The sequence below is a fragment of the Platichthys flesus genome, chromosome 4 (genome assembly GCF_949316205.1).
Source record: "Platichthys flesus chromosome 4, fPlaFle2.1, whole genome shotgun sequence".
NCBI lineage: Eukaryota > Metazoa > Chordata > Actinopteri > Pleuronectiformes > Pleuronectidae > Platichthys > Platichthys flesus.
In genome coordinates this window covers 15,065,491-15,089,946 of record NC_084948.1, presented here as the reverse complement: position 1 = coordinate 15,089,946, position 24,456 = coordinate 15,065,491, and the positions used below count along the sequence as shown (strand labels likewise).

The 24,456-nt window shown below is 41.6% G+C and overlaps 1 protein-coding gene and 7 non-coding genes across 8 annotated transcripts; 5 read left to right on the top strand and 3 right to left on the bottom strand.

Annotated features, from left to right (window-relative positions):
* Window positions 1-5,102: 5,102 nt before the first annotated feature.
* scn2b (sodium channel, voltage-gated, type II, beta) lies at window positions 5,103-24,170 on the bottom strand. The gene is made up of 6 exons (XM_062386860.1): window positions 23,927-24,170; window positions 12,686-12,846; window positions 12,361-12,577; window positions 11,144-11,336; window positions 10,016-10,083; window positions 5,103-9,643 (listed from the first exon to the last, which is right to left on the bottom strand). Exons 1-5 carry the CDS (start codon window positions 24,000-24,002, stop codon window positions 10,074-10,076), a joined length of 657 nt encoding a protein of 218 aa, XP_062242844.1. The 5' UTR covers window positions 24,003-24,170; the 3' UTR covers window positions 5,103-9,643; window positions 10,016-10,073.
* trnat-agu (transfer RNA threonine (anticodon AGU)) lies at window positions 13,840-13,912 on the top strand. Its single transcript has one exon. It is a non-coding gene; the product is annotated as a tRNA-Thr (tRNA).
* Window positions 14,525-14,597, top strand: trnat-agu (transfer RNA threonine (anticodon AGU)). Its single transcript has one exon. It is a non-coding gene; the product is annotated as a tRNA-Thr (tRNA).
* On the top strand, window positions 15,099-15,171 carry trnat-agu (transfer RNA threonine (anticodon AGU)). The gene has a single exon. It is a non-coding gene; the product is annotated as a tRNA-Thr (tRNA).
* trnaa-agc (transfer RNA alanine (anticodon AGC)) lies at window positions 15,805-15,877 on the top strand. The gene has a single exon. It is a non-coding gene; the product is annotated as a tRNA-Ala (tRNA).
* trnat-agu (transfer RNA threonine (anticodon AGU)) lies at window positions 16,372-16,444 on the top strand. The gene has a single exon. It is a non-coding gene; the product is annotated as a tRNA-Thr (tRNA).
* trnat-agu (transfer RNA threonine (anticodon AGU)) lies at window positions 19,933-20,005 on the bottom strand. The gene has a single exon. It is a non-coding gene; the product is annotated as a tRNA-Thr (tRNA).
* Window positions 21,095-21,167, bottom strand: trnat-agu (transfer RNA threonine (anticodon AGU)). The gene has a single exon. It is a non-coding gene; the product is annotated as a tRNA-Thr (tRNA).
* Window positions 24,171-24,456: the final 286 nt, after the last annotated feature.

Genomic DNA, 24,456 nt, shown 5'->3' with positions numbered 1-24,456 from the left:
ACTGTCAAGCCTTCTACCGAATGACTCACAGCCTCTTTCTTCTCTTTCTGGACTGTGTAGTTGGACCGGAGGTTTTAATGAAAGGATGCCTTGCTGAATTTCTTACAGAAAATGTTTTTGTAATACAAGATCTTGTGTCGCCCTATTACAGGGTTTGTTGCCTCTGCCAAGGCGACTTTATTTTCAGCTGGGGTTGTTTGTTTGTTGACCAATCCTTTCAGCGCTCTATGTCCGCTGAGAGTCGCATACTTGCTCAGTGCAAACATACATGCGCACGGTTCCATTCATACTAGGGTAGGAGCTTGTTTTTCTCTTCAAAACAAGCGTCCATGTTCTACGTGTTCTTCTTCTTTGTGACAAAACCAAGAGTGCGCCTCCCAACTGGACGTGAGAGTGTTCAGCAACACAATGTATTGTACCTGGAGAATGCACAGTACAGTCGGTGCAGACGGTGGTGGTCTTGCAAATGCGAAAACCTTGAAATGCATTTAGTAAGCAGGATTATGCACAAACTACTCAACCGACTTTCACAAACTTTGGTGGAAGGCTAAGGCGATGGCAGAGGAAGTATCCATTCAGTTTAGGAACAAATCTGGATCGAAGGGTGGATCCAGGGATGTTTCTTTTATTCAGTTATTATTGCGAGGTAGGGCAATTTGTAGATTTCTATAAATTTCTTGAAAACTAGGCTAATGTAGACCCACTAATCGCCCAAACAATCGGTGAGAGGGTGCTAACAAAGAACCCTTTGAATGTTTGACTGGATAAGACTTTTTGTATAACAATTGTCAGCACGATTTACATGGTACATATGACCTAAATCCAACAACTGAATCTGCTTCCTAGCTCTTTTTCGTATAGTGTCTCAGAACTTGGTTAATTCATGTGACACTACATGACAGTCCCAGAATAATGGTTTTTGTCTCAGGCTTAGTAGGTCCAAGCCAGACAGAGAACAGGGCAACTTGAGCTCAGCCTGTCCTACATCAACCGTACACACAAACTACACAATGAGCAAAGGTCTACACAATAGAATACAAAGAAGACACATGGTGTTGAACTGTGAGTTTGATTACAACTGTCGCAAACTCCCCTCAAGAAACTGATCCGAGACTACACGCCTTACATTTAGCTTGCAAGACACATAGGAGCATTGATGTGTCCTTCACACTGTGTTACGAGGCAGGGCCCCGCCACAACATTGCACATTTACCGCACACCTCTCATCAATCTCAGCTCAGCCTTCAACACAGGCCCCATGTGGCAGTGAACGATCACCAAAGTCCACAACCCGAATGTGCAGCCTGACCTCGTCCACAGGATTCATGGCTTCCTTAACAATCAACCGACACGTTGAGTGTCATCGGCAATATCAGAGACACGCAAGGTCACGTCAAAAGTCCCCCTCTGTTGGTTCAACACAACTTCTCATTTCACTCAATGGTGTGAGGACCAGTCCGGTACTTTTCAGAATCTTCCATCCTTTACGTCCCCTGCTCACCTTTAGTGAGGTTACTGGTAAATATAGATGTAAGAGTCACTGGGTGTTGTTGAGTAACCTGACGTTTGATCAACATGCTTAATTCTATTCTCTCCAGAAACCATTCAGCATGTATTCGTTCATGCATTCTCTTTCTGCACTGAATTCCCTCTCTGAACTGGCAGTACTCATTTCTGTGAGGACGTGGCGTCACAAGGAGACCTGGGATCTTTTGGCGTCACTTTACCCTCCCTGGGGTTCGGGCATATTGTAGGTTGTAACGTGTTCTACAAGCCATACAGGGATCGTACTGTTTCCCAAATGAGCAGAGTGATCTTTATTCTCACAATATAGTGATTATTTACGTTTGATGGTGAATCTTGGAATCCAATTAAAATTTGAATACATTTCATGCATTAAATATGTATAAAATATGATATGTAATATAACATAATATAAAGAAAATAATTGTTGTAATCACAAAGTATATCTGTTTATTTTTTGTAATCTCTGTCCATTTCCCCCATATAATTGTGTGTGTGTGCGTGTGCGTGTGTGTACGTGTGTGTGTGTATGTGTGAGGTCCATCATCCATTATGTCACACAGACACACACCCATACGTCAGTACGTGGTGGGGGGCAGTGACAGATAGTGGGATACATGCAGTACCTAAGCAAGTTATGTAAATATAAAGAAACAAAAGCAAATACACATAAATGTGAAGATGTGGAGATTGAGATGGAAACAAACAGGGATTGTACACATGCATATCCATACCACAGTGAGAGCGCACACACACACACACACACACACACACACACACACACACACCTGCCTCTGGACAGGGTGACCTTGGATGCTGCGTGTGAAAGGAAGGCGGAGCCAAAGGGGACATTACACTGATGGGAGGAGAATGTGGGGGAGCAGCAGGGTTTTGAGAGGGAAGGGGGGGTTAGAGTGGACAGCGGAGGAGGAGAGGAGGTGGAGGGGAGGGGAGGGACAGCAGGAGCAGGGAGACGAGAGACGACTCGAGGCAAAGGAGGGAGGTGAGTGGAGAGCCAGAGGGAAGGAGGGGGGGAGGGGGGGGGATCTGTTTCTGGGACGGCCACGGCAGTGAGAATGGTGCAGTGAAGCCACACCAGCTGAACCAGTCCAGAACACAGCCACACTCAGGGACTCTGCAGCGCCTCTCCTCCACTTCGCTCCTCATCTCACATACCTCCATCTTCCTCCCACCCACCACGTTCACCTCCCACTCAGATAAACCTTCCTCGCGACCTCCACTTCCACCTGCTCTACCACATCCCCCCCCCTCCACTTCCACCCTCCCCCTTTCATTCCCCTCCCCTCCTGCCCTCTCCCTCTTCTTGCACCAGCCGATGAGTGAGCAGATTTTAGAAAGCGTCCTGAGTGGAGGAGGACATGCGTGGTGGGCCTCTCTCGCTCTCTACCTGTGCTTGTCATCTGTTCTTCCTTTTTCCCCTCTTTCCCAATGTGTGCTATTTTTCGCTGGTCTTGTTTTTGTTGCTGCCTTTTTTTTAAATGTTGCATGCTTGCAACTGTCAGTCCCTGTGTTTGCATGGCTGTCCTCTCTTTTTGCCTTTTTTTCTATCCCCGCGGTTTGTGCTCTGAGTGTGCATCCATCCATCTCTCAGTGGGGAACGGGGACCATCAAGAAGGTGAGTCCTGTCTAAAGTTAAGAGCTGGTCTGCAGCACCTACAGATTCACACACAGGCACATATTCGGAGTTGTAAGTACCAGACATCAGAGCTGATGTGTAAGGGAACTCACGCAGAACACGCAGCTCACACAGTTTTGCAGCCTCAGAACGTGCTGTTGTGCAGCCGTGTAATTGGAAATAATGCGTTTTAAGGGAGTTTTTAACCTGGTGATGATTTGTTGAACATGTAAAAACATTGCATTGCGAGCTCTGTGGGCCGTGTGTGTGCATGCATGTGTTTGGGCATGCAATGGAACTGCAACTACCTGGTCTCTTTAGTGTGTTCCTGTTCCTCCAAGTGTAGGATTACTATGTGGCTTAACAGGCTTAACAAATCCACAACATTTCTTTTTCTAATCTTAGTCAATATTCTACGTACATTTAAGTGAATGTTAGTGAAGTTACTACTTTTCTCGTCATCATTTCTGCAAACTGCAATTCAATTTTCTATATTTTTTGTAGTTTTTTTAAACAATGCATGTTACTTCCATGATTATTTAAAATATATTAAATGAAAACTTTTCTAAACGCTTAATTCCAACTCTTCATATATTACAAATAACCTCAGGATTCCTACGCATCGTGGAAATCCTGGAAATTTAGGCAATACTTTCACAGTCATTGAAACAACCTGGAAATTTATCAAATTGGCCAAATATCCTGAAAATAATCTCTATTGTAATTTTCGGTGCATATTTAGTTTTAAATTTAAAGTATTGACTGTAAGAAGCTGTCATTTTTTGTCTATATTGTTTGGATGACTGCCACAATTCAAGTGTTCAAGTATTGACAAACACATGTTAAACAGTTAGCAGTGAAGGAGACACTTCATCTCATTGCACATCATGAACCCTGCAGCATTAAAATAAAAACCAGGAATAAAAACATTGGGGTAAAGGTATCAATACCGTGGAATTAATTGAGGATTAATTGAGACTAATAGCCGACTAGAATCGTCAGGAAAAACTGAAAAATGCCCTGAAAAATTATTTCTTAAATAGAGAGGGACATTTTGATTTCTACACTCTGTGCCTCAAATTAACATTCTGCACAATGGCCTATTTTACACATATCTCCCAAAACAATTCACAAGCTGCAACAGCAGCCCGGTTGCCTAAGGGAATCCTTTTTGCTTGTAAATTCCAAAAATACACACTCCACTTGCTACGTTGACAAAGTCACCTCTGAGTGATTCTCAGTGGAGCAGCTCCAGGTCGTCCCCCCTGTGTGAGTGCAGAGTACAGCTCGGTTTAATGGGATGGGGACTGGTTACTGCTCATATACTGTACATATGTAAAGTCAGAACTGATAGTGTGCAGAAAAGTATTATATCAATGGTAATGTAAAGAAACAATGGATTGGTTCATGAGATGCACTTGGAGACATTTTTGTGAAACTAAAATGACACACTATAGGAGGTTAAAGATGGGCGAAGGCCGCACACAGCACTTTATACTTAGAATTTAATATTTACCCCTTTTTAAATTACCACAGGTCCACTTTTACTTAATTAAAAAATTACAAAATTTGTACTCCTGTTCCTATGCTCTATTTAGTATTTCTGTCGAATTTTATTCCGTCTAATGAGTTGTGTCTTCTTATGTAGCAGATTGTGTTATTTTGTGTGCCATACACCAGCAAAGGACACATTCCATACACGCACACTATGGGTTTGAGGATCCATGGGGTCTTCTTTTGATTTTCCTTCAGCAGTGTAAAGATAACAGTCGCCAGCTGTATGGTGGTTGTCAGCCCTGTGACAGATTGTACAGTAGTGTTGTTTATTCCTGAGCTGTGGATTGGATCCAGCCCTTTGCCAACTCGAACAGGACACAAGCAAGAATAGAAAATGGATGTAAGGAGAAGAAGCAGAAACTACACAAAAAAAGTGATATTCCCTAAATCATCTTTATTTAAAATACCTGATGTGACGACAGGTGCTTTTTAGAGGCAACACAGTGCAAGCATAAGTTTGGTGTCCACTAACAGTTAAAGTGATACAAGAGCAACTATTCAGGGCAAACTCACAATCAGAGGTGTTTTATATACAATGATACATCTGTCCACTACATGGTGTTTATTTTTTTTTCAGTTTGAGAAACATTGTAGATACTATTCACAGTTATGTATACGACGAAATATATTGCTAGGAAAACCTTTGTGGTAAACACTGCTTCAAAGTTGCCCCAAATGTGACCGTGTCCTGACCTGGTGGGTGTGGTCGCACAAAACCCTGCAACTCAAACATGCATGAACACACACAGACGGCAGCGTCCCAGGAAACGCGGAAGAATTCGGGACCTTCCAAACCGTACAGGTCTGCACTTAAGAGGATTTCCTCAACTGTTTTAAATTGTTGATAAACAATATTTTAATATTTTTTGATACATCAGGAAATCTCACAATAAATCACTAGTATTTTTTCGGGAAGAAAGAAACATAGATATCGAAATCATACATGATCTAAAGAACAGGCAGCCACTGATTCAGAGGCATTACCCACACTCGGATAGTGACACGTTGGGCCAGCATGTGACGTTACATACAGCATTTCACAGTTTATGACAGAGCTGGCCTAGTACACTTCAAACATCATAAGACATTCAGAGATGAACATGCTCCAACATGTAATATTGACATTTAACAGAGGTTCTGTATTTTTTTAAGGGAATATGTTTATTTTTTCACATTCAAAGTGCTCCAACCAAATAAATTATCAAGTATTTACACGACCAAAACAGTTTAACCAAACATCTGTGACCAAAGCCACACATTCCAGTTTGTCCTTTCGATAAGGGTTTCTTTTCCATAATATTCACATGCTCTCCATTATGATTATATAAGAATAGGTGTCAATGTGTTAATGTGCAAAACAATGGGGCAATAGCAAAATACAGTTTCATACTACTTTTGAGGTGAGTGCATTACTTTGGATGCAGAGCTACAATATACGTTTTAAAACTTTTGTATCTTTTTTTAAATATGTTCATCTGCTTTAAAATAGAAACTAAATAGTGAATTGGATTGAAGTGCAATGGCTGAGTTTAAAAGGTGTTAGATCTCCATTAAAAGGTTCCAGGAGGATTTCGGTTGGAATTGGAGCAAAAAGATTTAGATTTGATTCTCAATAGACTTTTTCTTTCACGATTTGGACTATTTTATTGTGAGATATTTAAGGATTTAGTTGTTTATGGATATTTTACAGCAGGTTGTTGAATTTTAACAAAGTGCAAGCAAATACCTTAGTCAATCAAATTACAAATGCAAACAGTATGCAAGCAAAATATGTGTATATATCTATCTATATATATAGATATATATATATGTCAAAATGAAATAAAAATACAAATCAGGTCAGCTTTAACATGCTGTTATAGTCTTCACTGTGGTTTATCTGGGAAAACAAACAGAGCAGAAGGAAGTCTCCTCAGTTGGTCATGCCACAATGTTTTTATTTTTGGTATGCACTGTTTGACATGCACTCATATCAATATACTGTAAACGCTTCATGTGTCAAAATAAGTATTTCTACCAATATAGTATGACATAAAATGAAAGTTGCTCTCTGTCAGTCATCAGCATACACATCTTATATTTGAGATTTGGTATTGATTCCTATATTACTGCCTTTAGTGGGAGTCAGCTCCTATCTGTGTGTGATATGGGTCATGTATGTTAATATAGGTTTATAATTATGCAACGTTTATGCAATTCTACCATAAATGTGAACAATGTTTGAAACTGACATGATTTATGTCGTTGTGGGTGCATGCAACGTAGTGGGAGTTTTTCATTTTAAATTGTCTTTCATATCTTTTTTTACTAAATGTCACTTTATCTCCAACTAGTCCTCCAGTGCTTGCCACGCTGTCACTGGTTTTCTAAGCAATGTGCAAATGGTTGTACAATGTATCGCGGAATCTTACAGTCACAAACACTGTAATTATTGTATCCTTAAATACCCTAATACAAGGCTGCAGGCAGGATGGACCAGTGCCCATCATAGGGATGGATGGTTCAGAGAATTAAAATAGGTTAAAGTCAAGCTGTTTGTCACATGTGCAGCAGTGCGGTTGTTCATTCTGTCACTGACAGAACGCATAACACTGCGTTCTGTCACTGTGTTCTGTCACGCATAACACACAACAAAAACTAATTAAGAACATATAAGACCAAGGCGGAACCATGAGGTTATTGAGATGCTATGTTGTTCAACCTCCCTTTTGTCTACAGCCCACATGTGTGACGTGTCACAGTAGAAAACGCACAAGGTGAAAAAGTAACAAAATAGTAATTACAATTCCTTAATTCAGGTCCTGAATATTAATTGGGGGAATTCGGAAATTTTTGCAATTTTGACTTCTGAGACTTAAACCGAAATCTGCACTGCATATAGGCAGTGATTTTGGAGAGAGGGTGTGTCCCGGCGTTTGTCTATAACAGACCCAGTTTTAAATTGATAAACAGAACCTGTGCTGTTTCCTTTATGACAAGTCACTATGCAGGGCGACTGTTTTTTGCTAGAGAAACCTCAACGCGTTTCAGGAATGTTTAAGAATGATCTCTGGCTCAGACACAAGCTGACACCATCGAGATATGTAGACATCATTTAGCAAAGTTCGGCTGTGGAAGGCCACAGCACATGCACACATTACACATGCACTATTTCTGTTGTCTATGTCAAGACATGTTATCGAGACGCACAGTGGAGAGACATGGCTTTAAGGCAATAAATTCACAATACGTTAACCTAAAACAATTCACCCAAAACCAAATCCCAAAGTTGCTGTGAGACAGAAGAGCAAACGGCACAGTTTCCCATCACACAACAGATACACACACACACACACACACACACACACACATCTGCTCTGCTGTGTGAGAGGCTTTTAACTTCCACCACAAAAAATATCCAACCACGGTTGGGTTTATTAATTAATTCATGATAGACTTCAGGGAATCAATTGTTTTTGTCTCAAAGCCCTGAATTGGAAATAACATCCCATAAAATCATGAGAGTAAAGTATATTGTGATATTAACAACACTCCATATTAAAAATATTACATTTTGATACCATGCTATAAAGCTTAGGTGATAGCGTCCGGCCCCATTCTGTCATATAGTGTGCCATTAAACTCTTGTCACTTGTAAAGCTATTGATATTGAATTGTAGCTAAGAATAAAATAATATGTTTAATGGTTATGTTGAAAAAATTGTTCCGTGGCTTTTTAAAAAAAAACACATCCTACAGACATACAGATCTCTCTCTCTCTCTCTCTCAAGGTCACTCACTCACTCACTCGCTCACGCACGGCAGGGCTCCAGAGTGCGACTGACAAATGTCCTTGGCCACACCGCTGACATTTAACTGGTGTGTCTCTGTGTTTGTTCAAGTCGTGTCGCCTCTGCAGAGTTTACATTCACAGACACACTGGCCCTGCCCACACGCACTCACTCACAGACGGAGACACAGACAGTGAAGCAGAGATGAGGGTGAATAGGAGGTGATCGAAGCAGTGGCGACAAAACGTGTGAATACAGGGTTTCCGCGACGGATCACTAATTCGAATTGTTCAGATCTGCTGATCCCGGATCAGAGATGAAGCAGCGGCTGGTTTGCTGCGCGTCAGAGTCTCTACCTGGATGTGATCCCGCAAGTTATTTAGATCTGAACAGCACTGACATTTACTTGAGAGTTTATGAGACACGCATTTAAACAATCCCCCAATAATCCAACCCACACATAAACAAACTCCTAGGTGTAACTCCGGAATACTAACCCAATACAATCAAAGCTTAAAAGCTCACCCAGATAATAACTATCCCTTCCTGTTTGCTGAGCCGGTAACATATATCCTGAGCCAAATGTTTAATGTTTAATCAAGATACATTTTTTTTAACCGAGCCAGAGATTCCATTGTATGTATTGTTTTGGTTGTGTGTGGTTTATACTTTACTTATTTAGGATATTTTAAATATCAATATTTATACCAGTGGTTTAAAATGGTTTCCCGATGATGAGGATAATAATATCAGATATTTCAATAATTTTTGGGACAAAGTATCATCCAACAAAATGTGTTATTGTGACAGGCCTACCTTAATATTTTTATGCAGCAAGTTAGGGGTTTCCTTGTCCAGTTTACAGCTTTAGTTCTCTGAGAATTGATTTCATATCTAGGCAAACTTGGTATTGTACAGTGAAATATCCTGAACTGAATCGATATTTGAACAAATCAAAGAAATGGTCTAATAGGTGTATTATTGCGTTGCCAAGGGGCACAGTGATACATATTGGGTGCACCTAAATTATGTGCTGGTGCACTTAAATGAAAAAGTTAGGCGGAGAAAAGTTAGTCTGGAGCCCTGCAGGGGGGCAGGGGAGCATCAGTGGACAGTGATTCAAGCAGTGGTTACTATAGATCTTCAGGATGATGGTCTGAAAGAAAAGAGAGAATTGTGATAAATTAGTTTGTTAGGAAATGTATTGGTAGATAAATAAATAAATAAATAAATAAACCTCTGTCTAGATTAAGCCAGCAGCTGGAAAGATCTGGGGCACAAGATGAGAAAAAACATGAGCCTATGTGCTCACACTATCATGTTTGAGGACACTGCACATCCATAGTTCGTTTTTTTTCCAGACAGAGGACTTCCATTTCAGTCTAGTGATTAATTCATCCAGGTTCTGGTTCCGTTTGCAAATATAGCAAAGCCCTGTCTGTCCAGTTTGAATTAGGCTGAAACTTTGATATTTATCATAGTTGTATTTTGGTTAGTTTTAGATTAGTTGACATAGATATGTATTTACCGTAGGAGGTGTTGGGGATCAGAGCTCCACAGTCTGTGGGTTCAAGCTGGTGACCCGGCTATTGTTGTCTGTAAAATATTCAAGAAGAATGACTTAAGTGACTTAAAGGGGAAAAAATCGATAATAAAGTTGTAAATTTAAGCCACATGTCATGTTAGAGGGGGAAGATCAGACAATGAGCTGTTGCCTGTGTTAAAATGAGCATCATAATAAATAATCAGCACCACATTTCCTAAGTATCAGGACTTTGTCTTTTCTGAAGGAATTTCCTCTTTTGTGGAGGAGGAAATGTTTGGTCATCTGCGTGATTGTTGTTATTCACATCTACGTACTTTTCGAGGGGTTTCGTAATTTCATCAAGGCAATGACATCAAGGATCCAGATGGAATGGAACGGTTCTAATCACTGCTGATATCGTGTTTAGCTCGTCCTCTAAATGACCTGCTGTCATACAACTTGTTTTGAACAAACTTGGCTCCAGTAAGGGAAAGAACATTTACCAGTTGTTACTTTATATGAACAAAAACACATATAAAGGCAAACTCACAATTGGCTCGAACGATAACAAAGTCCCTCACATACACACTAGTGAGAAGTTACTGGTGTGGCCTGCACGCGCACATGTCAACACTGGCACCAATATTGTTATCAAGGATTATAAGAGCTTTTTAGAATAAACAGACCATTCCACTACAATTCTGCATCTGTCTTCTTCATGAGAAATCTTCTTCAACACTTATTTCCAAAAAGTGTTCTAATTTTCTAAGATTGCAACTTTTTTTCTTGTATTTTAACGACTTTATTCTTGTATTACTGCCATTTAATGCTCAAAATCTCAGCTTTTTCTTTTTTCATTTTTGCCCCTCTTACTACTAAGTCATAAGGATTTAAGATAAGGTACGTGATATTTGTTTGCCTTAGACACAGTGCAGACAAATCATAACCTACATGGGAATATGGCAGTAATAACCAGTGGTGTTTACTGCCAGAACTAAAATGATGGATGCCGGTTCAACAGCAGCTGCATCCTTATAGGTTTAATTTTTGATGCATCCACTTTAATAAAGGGGGCATATCATTCACTTCTTTAGATCTTGGTCTTGTTGACGTCAAGGTGAAATCTCTTACTTGGTTCCCTCCTCAGCAACACCCTCAGGGTCCAGTTTACCCTCCTCCTCCATCTTTTCCTCCGGAATCAGTTCCTGTTTCTTGTGTCGACGGAGGCATTTCAACACGACCATGGAGAGGATCAGCAGAGCCAAGGCTCCGCCCACCGATGCCCCGATTGCTACTGCAATGGTGGAGTCCCTTGGCGGGGGAACTGAGGAGAGGAGAGGAGAGGGATGTAGACAACGGATAAAGACGAGTGCAGTGCTGGATAAAAGCTCTGCTGAGCTGTTTAAACCCGAGTGGAAAGAAAGTAAGTGCTGAGTTGGGCTGTATCCTGTGTGTGTGTGCGTGTGTGTGATTGTGTGAGTGTGCATGCACGTGAGTTCGAGCGAGATGCTGAGGGACCTCAACCTCTTGATGGTCGTTAATAAGTAAAAAGCTGACTCAGCACCAGTAGGTCCTTACACTTCATGAAGCACACACACTTATCTATGCACTCCTTGTCACAGGTAGAGGATAACATCCGCACGACTTTGCTTAATTTGTGTCACATTTTAAAAAACGTATTCTTGCACCAAATGTAGCCATATATGTAAGATCATTTGTAGCATACATTTTTGAGAATCAGCAACAGTATAAATATCTATAGTAATGGTGAAAACCTCAAATTTTGTATTTAAGACATATTTTCATATTTTATGAGAATTATTCATGAACCTGATTTAGATCCAGAATGAAAAGAATAGTGGACTTCAGGTTACAGCATTCAGGGGCCTACTTTTCTGGGATCTTCCACCAAAATCCGGAATGACTGTTCTGGACATGTTATTAGCTGTGTGGACATGGACATATTATTTCCATGTATTCTTCTTTAGTGATCGTTTGCTTGTTTTTAATATGTGCCCGGGTTTTCCCTGCCTCCCATATTGACTTTGGTGCTCCCCAGTCTTCTGTGTCACTTTCCCTTTCCTGCTCTGCTCCTGTCGCGTTCACTTGTATTTTCTGTCCATGATCCAGTGTTTTGCTTGCTGTTGTGCTGGCAGCATTTTTTATACCTAAGTTTCATTGTTTTTGCAAACCTTTAAACAGAAAACTCGAAGACTTCTGATTTGCATTACAAACCCTGTCTCCATTTTGGAGACAGCTAAAACAGCTAAAACCACACCTTTGAACCCTTATAGGATAAATGGTAGAGATAATTATTGGATGGAGAAGGTATAGGGTCAGTATCTTACGTTCAGTGACCACATTAAGTTGTATGGAACCATATCCCTCAGTGCGGTCTGGGAAATTCATCACATAGCAGTTGTAAATTCCCATATCCTCCACCTGGATATCTGACAATGTGATGGACAGATCGTTCTTTTCCAGGTTCCCAGCAAACATGACCCTCTCTCCAAACCGGTCTGTCCTCAGAGTCACCATTTCTTTCCTCTTAGAGAAGATCATGAACTATGGATGGAAAAAGAGGCAGAGAGATTTTAATTGGATAAAAGATTTAGGTCATAGGCGCCTGAAGTATTCCGCTTATTAAACAAGTAAAAACCCAAGCCACTTTACCATTTCCTTTGTGTCGTTGTATGTTTCTTGGTAGGTCCAGTTCATGATAAACGTGTTCAAATCCATCTTGTAGCAGGATGTGAACGTGCAGGGGATTTTGACACTGGATCCGTTCAGTGCATTTATGAAACTGGGCACGAGCACATCCATGCTTGCACAACCTATAATGAAAAACAAAAACAACAATGCTAATAAAACCAGTACCAACAACAGTGACATGCGTGAGCGGTAAAATGGTTAGTACTGTCACAGCAAGAAGGTTTTTGGTTGGAATCCCAGTTGGGCTGGAGCCTTCCTGTGTGGAGTCTGCACGTTTTGCCTTGTCTCCCTATTTCTTCCACAGTCCAAAGACACGCAGATTGGGTTTAGGGTCAACTGGTGAATTTAGGCTTGAGTTTGAGTCTGGATGGTTGTTTGTCTCTATAAGCAGATCATGGATCATAGAATATCCATAGATATCTCCATAGATCATGGATATCCATATAGATCATGGATCGATGTTTGCCAGGACTTAGATTTACGATGAAATATTGGAAGCTGACTGAAATTATCCAATTATGAATGACTGATAAATAGGATCGATTAACATAATAGTTTAAAACATCTCATAAGGAACCTAAATCTAAACAATAAAAAAGGAAATTCATTGCACAAGTTGTGGTACGTAGAAATATTTCATGTGAAAATGCAGAAAGGCTCGGTCGAACAATTAATAATTGCTGTTAAGTCACTGTAAATGACAAGTTCTTCTGTGAGTTTGTCGAGATTAGTTGAAAGATTTCCAATTTGGGTTTCAGGTCAAGGTCAACAATCAATCCAGTAGCCTACCTGATTTAGACTCATCTATGGGTTTTCAATGATATTTCTGGGCTTTGTGTTTTGTGCTAAACTCCAAAACAACATAAAGAGAAGAACTCAAAAGTGCAATTCCGCGGCAGTTTCAACTCGCCAATATGTAACAACGAAATGCGATGCTGCAGGCTCATTATCTTTTTCTATAACTTTATCCCTTCTCTCAGTTGTTTCGCAATCATTTTTAACATGATACCTGCAACTTCAGAATGAACCTCTGACGGACATCATACAAAGCAAAGGGCACTAATTGAGGATACAAACTTCCCGATTTAAACAACAGGATCTTCGCGACAAACATTGGCGCTGTGGCTTAGTTGGTAAAGCGTCTGTCTAGTAAACAGAAGATCCTGGGTTCAATTCCCAGCGGTGCCTCTTCTTTGAATTGTCATGGAGCAGTGGTTCTCAAAGTGGGGGTTCGGACTGTCTCCAGGGGGAGCGCAATGTCACAGACAAAAAAATTAAAAACAATAAAATTATAACATTAATGAAAGAAAAAACATAAATCACACACATTCATACAGTGCATCTATTGTCAGCAATTTCTTATTATATGGGGGCCATTCAGGGTTCAGCAACTTGCCCAAGAACACATCGGCATGCAGATGGGTCAGACTGGGGATCGAACTGCGGACCACTCTACCCCTCAGCCACAGCCGCCCTAAAGACTCACTCCTTCCTTAGTAAAATCTTTCTGCACTTGCAGCAGGCCTATTCGTAGCCTAATCTAAGGAGTAATTTGCTCCACAGTCTTTTTTAGAAAGCTCATAGCCCCAAGAGCTAGCCTTCTAGCTAGCTAACTTCCTGGTTAGGGCCCCAAATACCCCTAACCAGCTTCGGGGCCCAGCTTGCAAAAGTTTGAGAACCCCTGTCACAGATGGATTTGCAGATTGCATTTTCCAAGCAATGCCTTAGTCTCCAAGCAATGCCTCAGTCTATAGATACAAAATTCACTATTTTAACAACAGAATATCCATTAACAACATTGGCGCCGTGGCTTAGTTGGTTAAGCATCTGTCTAGTAAACAGAAGATCCTGGCTTCAATTCCCAGCGGTGCCATTTCTTTGAATTGTCATAGGGCAGTGGTTCTCAAAGTGGAGGGCGCGGACACTCTCCAAGGGGAGCCCAATATCACAAATAAAATAATAATAAAAAAATCACACACATTCATACAGCGCAGCTATTTGAAGCACTTTGTTATTCTATGGGGGCCATTCAGGGTTCAGCAACTTGCCCAAGGACACTTCGGCATGCAAATGGGTCAGAATGGGGATCAAACTGCCGACCACTCGACCCCTCAGCCACAGCCGCCCTAAAGACTCACTCCTTCCTTAGTATAACCTTCCTGCACTTGCAGCAGGCGTATTCGTAGACTAATCTAAGGAGTAATACCCCAAAATATCCCTAACCAGCTTCGGGGGGGCCCAACGTTTGAGAACCCCTGTCATAGAGGGATTTGCAGATTGCATTTTCCAAGCAATGCCTTAGTCTCCAAGCAATGCCTCAGTCTATAGATACAAAATTCACAATTTGAGCGACAGGATATTCATAACCACCCTTGGCGCCGTGGCTTAGTTGGTAAAGGGTCTGTCTAGTAAACAGAAGATCCTGGGTTCAATTCCCAGCGGTGCCTCTTCTTTGAATTGTCATGGAGCAGTGGTTCTCAAAGTTGGGATTCAGACTGTCTCCAGGGGGAGTGCAATGTCACAGACAAAAAAAAAAAAAAAATTATAATGTTAATGAAAAAAAAACAAAAATCACACACATTCATACAGTGCATCTATTATCAGCAATTTCTTATTCTATGGGGGCCATTCAGGGTTCAGCAACTTGCCCAAGGACACATCGGCATGCAGATGGGTCAGACTGGGGATCGAACTGCGGACCACTCTACCCCTCAGCCACAGCCGCCCTAAAGACTCACTCCTTCCTTAGTAAAATCTTTCTGCACTTGCAGCAGGCCTATTCGTAGCCTAATCTAAGGAGTAATTTGCTCCACAGTCTTTTTTAGAAAGCTCATAGCCCCAAGAGCTAGCCTTCTAGCTAGCTAACTTCCTGGTTAGGGCCCCAAATACCCCTAACCAGCTTCGGGGCCCAGCTTGCAAAAGTTTGAGAACCCCTGTCACAGATGGATTTGCAGATTGCAAATCCATCTGTCTGCTGCAAGTGCAGGAAGGTTATACTAATGCCTTAGTCTCCAAGCAATGCCTCAGTCTATAGATACAAAATTCACTATTTTAACAACAGAATATCCATTAACAACATTGGCGCCGTGGCTTAGTTGGTTAAGCGTCTGTCTAGCAAACAGAAGATCCTGGCTTCAATTCCCAGCGGTGCCTTTTCTTTGAATTGTCATAGGGCAGTGGTTCTCAAAGTGGAGGGCGCGGACACTCTCCAAGGGGAGCCCAATATCACAAATAAAATAATAATAAAAAAAATCACACACATTCATACACTGCAGCTATTTGAAGCACTTTGTTATTCTATGGGGGCCATTCAGGGTTCAGCAACTTACCCAAGGACACTTCGGCATGCAAATGGGTCAGAATGGGGATCAAACTGCCGACCACTCTACCCCTCAGCCACAGCCGCCCTAAAGACTCACTCCTTCCTTAGTCAAACCTTCCTGCACTTGCAGCAGGCCTATTCGTAGCCTAATCTAAGGAGTAATACCCCTAACCAGCTTCGGGGGGGTGGGCAAAGTTTGAGAACCCCTGTCATAGAGGGATTTGCAGATTGCATTTTCCAAGCAATGCCTTAGTTTCCAAGCAATGCCTCAGTCTATAGATATAAAAGTCACAATTTGGCAGACAGGATATCCATAAACACCATTGGCGCCGTGGCTTAGTTGGTAAAGCGTCTGTCTAGTAAACAGAAGATCCTGGGTTCAATTCCCAGCGGTGCCTTTACTTTGTATTGTCATGGATGGACTTGCAGATTGCATTTTTCAAGCAATGCCTTAGTCTAGAGAACAAAAACACACCTTCACGCAAGTTTTCACAAAATGTCCCTATATCTTCTTTGATCTTAAAGCGAGGGTTGGTAATCCTTAAAAAACTAGCAAGAGCACGAGGCAACCAATACATCCCAACCCCTCCCATCATGCCTCTCGTCAAAGTTATGTCTTCAAAACGCACAAACGCTGCCTGAAATCGGCTACAATCCGATTTTCCCCTCGTTAACTTCTGATCATCGTCTCTGCTGCAGCAATGCATGTCTCTAAGGCTTGTGAAGACGCCGGTCATGCGCAGTAAGAGCAAAGGCAGTGGGCACCCCAGGCAGACAGGTCGGTGAGCAACAGACAGGTCGGTTAGTGACAGACAGGTCGGTGAGCTACAGACAAGTCGGTTAGTGACAGACAGGTTCGCTAGCCAATCATTTCATTCAGTTAATGAGATGGACAGTGTTTCAGCCCCAACTTACCAACCCCATTTTAAAGCACTCTTTCAGTTACCTAAAATCCACGTTTGCACTAAATATCAAATCGTGTCAAAGGCCATATATGAAATCACATGGATGAACAATACAACAGAGGCCATGGGGTATTGATATTTACACTCCTTTTAAGCAGGTTTAAATCTTTGTCAGGGATGAAGTAGTGAAGTTATTTCAATGTCTGCAGTCGACAGGGTTTTTAGAAGGTTTGGCAGCATCGCATATTCCTCGAATTTGAAACATTGAAAGAGTATCTCCAAATTGGCAAAATCTCACATGTACAAGAGTATCTGGAAACTTTGTGAGAATGGTGCATGGTCTGCTCCATGAAGCCCCTTTAGGAAAGCTTCCGAAAGTCCAATGCATAAACATGTGTATTATGTAAATTAGATTAATGTATTGGGCAGTTCCATCGAGTTTGCCCCTCTTCTCTGAGCATTTTATGTCTCAGCATGGACTCTCACTCCCCGGACAGAATCTCTGCCTCTCTCGTTCTCTCTTGTGTGTGTGTGTGTGTGTGTGTGCATGTGTGTGTGTGTGCGTGCATTCGTCCGTGCGTGTTGGGACTCTGCACCATTCTCTCCTCTGCAGTCGGGTGTTTCTTGCTCCCTTCCCACTGCGGCTGCACCACTCCACAGGCCTGCCTGACTCTACACACACACACACATGCACATCCTCCCACAAGGGGTGTACTGCATGCTAGCGGTGATACGTCAATGTCACCCACACAAACTGACCTAACTGCACACACAGTTAACACTGTCACATTCAAGCCCCCTCTCTCTGCCAAACACGCAAACACACACACACACGCACACAAGCACATCATATGTTACTATAAGTCATAGACAGACACACGGTGTGATACAGTCTGGTGTTTCTGATGACTCAGCAGTCCTAGGGATGTTGAGAAGGATTCCAGATGCAGAGACAGAGGGAGACAACGACTTGCAAACAGATGAAATGCTGCAGTGAGGCAGCCCCATGGCCACTCCTCCCTCTCTCTGCCCCTCCCTCTTTCCTCTACCGTCTCCAGGCACCCCTCACGCCTCCTTCGTAGCACCTCTTCGATCCGACCCTTCCGCTAAACGCAAAATGAGAGTTTCTCCATTCCTCCCCAACGACACTCTCCAGTGTTTCTCTCTTCTCCGCCCACTCATTACCCTCCATTGTTCCCTCCTCTCACAAGGTCAATGCAGGAATAAAGAAGGTCTGTTACATCATTACTCTCTTCTCCCTCCAACTCGGCATGTTCCCCGTCTCATTACGTTTCAAGTCCGATTCACAGCAGAAGTGTATACTTCGGAAAAAAATATCTAGTGTTAATTTTTATGGAAATGTTGTTAAGAGGATTGAAGCCTTTCTGCCTGGAATGAGTGTATGGTAAAATAAGCCATTTATTAAATCTTTGAGGTGTAAGAACGTAGATAGAAAGAATGTGCAGCTTGTATTTTGACAAGAATAGATTAAACTAAACAAAACATACAATGTGGTAGCTTTTATTTAAACTAGAATTGCCCTGTTTGGTTATAAGCTTTTTTTCCCTTTTTTTTTACATCCACCTGTCTTATTTATATATATACAGTGAAGACTTTTGTAGGAATTTTGTAAAAGGCCTAAAGGGTTTGGGTTACTTCATCAGAATCATCACCGCAAAGTACAATGGGTTTTTATCTGCATTTGTTTGATATTCAGCAGGATTACACAAAAATCTACAGAACAGACTTAGTGGAAGGATGCGATATTGGTGAAGAAAGACAGGCGTTTTTTCAATTTTGGTTTTGATTGGACAGGGACTAAATCATGGATGTTGATGAAGAAAATCAGGCATCTTTAGGGTCCTAATATTAATGAGGATGGCTAATTTGGTGTATATCCAAATAAAAATCCAGATGTGGAGAATGTAAGTGTGGTTTCAAGAGGGACTGTTTGACCATGGTGGAGGTATGCGCTCTTTGAATGCTCTTCTACTCAGCATATGAATTCAGTCACCCTGACCCTTGACCACTTAAGCTGATCACCTTTAAGTGGCCTTTTCATCTTTGAGTACGGGTGAATGTTGGAGCCAAATCCAAAGAAATCACCTGAAATGCTCCATTGCGAAAGTATGACATGTACAAATGGTCGGAGAGGCACCACGACACATTATTTATAGGATATCCTTTCCACAAAGGATATTTCAAAATTCTTATATTGTCCAGGGAAGCGTCTCTTCATACCACAGTAACATGTTCCCAGTGTAAGCTCCCCCACTGACACGCCCCAATCCAATTAGACATCTGTTGGTTTGCTTGGACGACGCTTCTGAGAGTGAGAATCCCCCGAAAGGCTGACTCAACAAAAGCACGGAAGCCATCTTGTAACGGTCTCTTCTAAAAGTGATTTAAAGCTGCATTAAGGGCACAAAGGGATGCAGCTTAGTATTAGGAGCATGTTTCAAAACAGACTACGCAGTAAATTCCCTAATAGTAAGAGCACTTGCTTGTTCTGGTGCTGAAGTTGTTTTTCTCTGGTCGTACGTATAATAGGATGCAGCGGCAGGGAGGGTACTGACGCAACTGTGATCAGCTAAAGTCAGTGGCTGCTTCTCTCCCCTGACCTTAACCTCTTTTAGTGCATGCCTCTACACTATAACCCACATTACCAAGGAGCACTCGTAAATTATATATATGTCCCCAGGGCGATCTTAGCTTAATGATAACTGCGCCAGGATGGGTTAAGACTGTTACAGCAGATATGATTTCGGGTTGCTTGTTAAATTTGTCTATTTCAGTTCTCAGATCACTCGGTCGCCAATATCTCGATGAATACTCTATTTATGTTTTTTTATAGTATGTCTTGCAGTAGCAGTTGATCTACAGGGTTCTTAGGAATGTTGCATGTGGAGGTCAGGGTCTACAGGGGAAGAGTTGATTACGTTTGTGTTACACAAATCAAAGTCTGTCTCCTGTCAAAGAAAAGGCACCGCTGGGAATTGAACCCAGGATCTTCTGTTTACTAGACAGACGCTTTACCAACTAAGCCACGGCGCCGCTGATAGCATCAAATATCCTGTCAATCAAATACTGAATTTTGTTTCCCCAATTTGTGCCCCTTGCTTTGGACACATCCACACTGCATGATGTCAGAGGTGCATTCTGCAGTTGCAGGTATCATGTTAAAAATGATTGTGACACAACTGAGATAAGAGGTTAGGTTATAAAAAAGGCGAATGAGCCTGCAGCATCACATTTTGTTGCTATAAAGTAAGTGGACACAGAGAGGCATCATCCAGTATCATGACCTCATATCACTTCAGCCATAATAACTGCACAGGCTGAAACTCTTTTTAAAATCTCACTGATGATCGATATTAAAAAATACCAAACCAAAAGGGGAATATTGACCAGACTGAGTAAGAGTTGAAAGGTTCTTTCCACTCCTTGTCCTCCTCACCCCTACGGCCTTCCACTCTCATGCATTATTGAAAGATGTATCTACTTATCACAGAGTCACAAAGTCGGACTGCTTTAGGATACAGTGCATTATAAACATTCAAAAAGCACTAACAGGCTTTGATTGTTGACAATAGCAGACGTAGTTCAGTTTCAATTGATCTAAAGAGAAACCCTGGTTCTATTAATGTCAAAAAAAATTAAGAACCATCAGCTTCTCTCCTACATTTCTGTAATTTGCCAGATATCTGTACTGATTAATGTTTTCAGCAGATCAGAAAAATTTCTTTAGATCAGTTTTATGCTGGAAAAGTTTATGTCAGGTAGTATTCATAGTTTTGTGATATTTGAAAATGAAAAATACATTAATTCAACTAATGTTACCTTTCAGGTCTCACAACAGGAAATCACAGTTGTTTTTGTTGGTGTACTTAGCACATACCATTTATTGTGATACCAGTTAATCTACAGTCAGAGAGGGTGCTTTAAGAATGTTACTTTACTTATACAAACATCAAATTTTAGGCTCAAATCAATATTTTCAAAATAAAATGTCACTTGTATCATTGTGATAAGAACTGCCTAAAATAAGATAATTCATCTTTGTAATCTTGGTAATGTTCACTCTACTATACTGGAGGACGCAAGGTTTATGACATTTACTAGTTCCAGCTTATAGTGAAAAAAAGGCACCGCTGGGAATTGAACCCAGGATCTTCTGTTTACTAGACAGACGCTTTACCAACTAAGCCACGGCGCCGATGGTGTCCATGATTTTAGAGACCTCTATGTAGGTAGACCAGTTGTTACAATTACGATATCATTTTGACTGACCAGTGGTATTTTGGTTCTGCTGCATAATACAAAGTATAAGACAATGGACTTTGACCGGTTGGCAGTCCATGCCACCGGAGTTAACGTACATTCCGCCTCCTCTCCGTGTGCTGCGGCCCTCTAGTGCCTATCTGTGGTAACTGCAACTGTGCGGTTAAGCACACACCAATGGCTGAAGGAGTATTGCTGGGAAACTGCATGAGAAATTAAAATCTGTACGATTACTACACTGCTGGACACCACGCAACCTAGAAAAGAACTGGTGTTCTTCTAAATTACCGTATGAAAAGTTGAACTGTATTCTTATAAAACTTGCTTTCTAATCTCGATTAAAATACCCAGAGCTTGAAAGTTTCTGGGTTTGGAGTCAATATAACATGTCATGGTGAGTGGGTAAATCTTTTCTCCCATGTGTTAGCAGTGACTTTTAATGACTTCATGAATTAGATGATGATTATTATTATGTCAGGCTGTGGCACCACATTAGTTGTTGGGGCGCGAAGCACACACACCTACTACAGTCTATTGTCTACTGTGGATATTGATTCATGCACATCGTAAGTTTAAAAAAACGTTTCGATTTGATTTGGTTTCACTTTGACCTGTTTGAAGTCCATGCCACCGGAGTACCAGTACATTCCGCCTCCTCTCTGTGTGCTGCTGCCCTCTAGTGCCTATCTGCGGTAACTGCAACTGTCCGGTTAAGTACACGACAATTGGCAGAAGGAATATTGCTGGGAAACTGTGTGAGAAATTAAAATCTGTACCATTACTACACTGCTGGACACCCCTGCAGTAAGTTTAAAAAAAAGTTTGGGGAATGTAGAATATTTATATTGTTTGCTGTTGCGGGGATGATACACAGTAAATTCGATAGATAGATTCAGTGCATAAGTATGTAAAACAATTTCATATTTGGACTTTTAAGAAGCTAGATAATAATAGAGGCAGAGCTTTTGTAAATCAAAAGGTCACAAGCTGTTCAAAAAGGGGCAAAAAATGCAAATTAAGCTTATTGGAATCTCCAAGCAACAGGCTCCCCAGCAACATTAGCTGTTTCCAGTTGGCATAATGCAGCGGGTGGTGTTAGGAATTTAAATTCTAGCTGGTATGTGGGTCTGACTGTACTATTTGCAATAAAGGCAGAAGGGGGGGCCTTGAGCAGTTTGATATAAGGCCTTTATACAAATTATTTATAAATAACCCTTGCTGGTTATTGTTAATAATGAATTTAATAATTGTTCTGAATTTTTACTTTTGGTATTAAACCATTATTCACTTAGTCTCATTCACATCACATATATTTCATGAAGATGGCTGAAAAGCAGTTTCATTTTTGTGTAAATTGCATGAAAAACATCAGTTACATAAAATGTCTGATTTTGGAATGACCCACCCCCTCTGTCTCTACTCTTCTCTCCCAGACTAATGGATTATTGGTTCAACCCCTTAATGATCTCGCCCTGCATGACGACTCTGCATGACGCTGGGAGTCCTGCTCAGGAGAATAAGGCACAAGACCAGTAAGTTGAAATGAAGAGGTGTTGTCGGCCTCTGCAAAAGACACAAGGACCTAGTAACTTCCCTTATTAAAGATTTCATATTAGCTGAGTGTTAAGGTAAGATAACATTATATAAGATAAGATAACCCCTCTTCCACTAAGGGGTAAAAAGGAAATCATGAAGTACACTCTCAATAGAGGTAATAATACAAGTACAAGAGCACAATACAAACAAAAGGAAGTATAAGAAATATAAATATATATACAATGTTACAGTATTGTACTATATGATAATGAAAGAATGAATATAGCACAGTTAAATTAGTTGAAAAGCGGAGTGAGATACACTATAGAAGGTGCATGTAGTCCCCTGGGCACGGAGCTGATTGCACACACAATAATTTAAGTGTCCCACTAAAGCAGGAAGTGGTGTTTTCACAAGCTAGTGATGGAGAGCACCGGCCTTGTAGAGGGATCCTGTGGGTTTGATCACATGTCGCTCACACAGAGTGGGAGCTTGTTTTTGTGTATGTTAAAATATCATGTGCCATCTGGGCTCGGCATCTCACTTAGATCATGCATTGATGTGCTAATACTGCACATTAACATATGTGGGTTTGTGACAAGGCCTGTGAATACGAGCTGCTTCCCGTTTAGCACCTCATTGCAGGGGCCTGTTTCTACACATCACTCGCACTGGGTCACAGATCCTCACTGGACCTGCTGTGCACGGACTGATGAGCCAATGTTTATTTGTTCACATAGATAGAGCATCATCAGAATCCTGTTTGAAGGCTGATACAACAGGCCACCGGTGGAGAGGTTAAACACAGGTGGCTGTGTGTATGGGAGGAAGAAGCACAAGTCCAGTTTCACAACGGATCACTGATCACGTCGGCATAATGCCTTTGAATCGGGGGGGGGCTGAAACAATTAACCGATATCATCTCACACCCATTACCCCCCCCCCCCCCACCCCCCCACCTCTCGGACACACATTCACATCCTCTCTCTCTCTCACAGAAGGGCCCAGAGGATGTGTGGTGTCTGATGTGGTGAGTGATGTGTTGTGTGATGTGTGTGGGTGGGTGGGTGAGGGATCTCAACCTATCCAACTGTTGATCCGTGAATCAATGTGTGTAACCGGGGCATCGATCGGCGGGACCGGTGTTGTGTTTCTTACCGGAGAGCGAGACGAGCAGCAGCACTGCGCCGAGCAGCGGAGCGGCGGAGCTCCTCTCCTGCGCCGGGGAAGACATCTCTCACCTCCGCCTGGGTTCAATGGAAACACGGCCTTTTGATGATCTGTGGAGAAACGAGAGGACTGAGGCACAGGGCAGCGACTGTGATGCAGATGTGCGCGTTCGAGAGGCTTTGACACCAGGCTGTGTTTTGGTTTAAGAGGCAGCTCGAGGCTGGCAGCGTCTTCAGCCGTATGGAGGTTGATCTCATGGTTGTCAGTGTGGTGATGGATCAGGAGGGAGGGCAGGACATCTGGCACTAAAAGAAAAGGAGGCTCGCGTTTTCTATAATATTTTTTTTGTAATTTCCTAAATGGTGGTTTATATACATAAACTACATGTCTATATGCATATATAATATTAATTTTGGTTTACATATCTTGTAACTCAAATCTTGAATGAAAAGGAGCAGAGAGAAGAATTGTATTATATAATCTGCAAACTTTTAATAAGACATTAATTAACAAAGCTA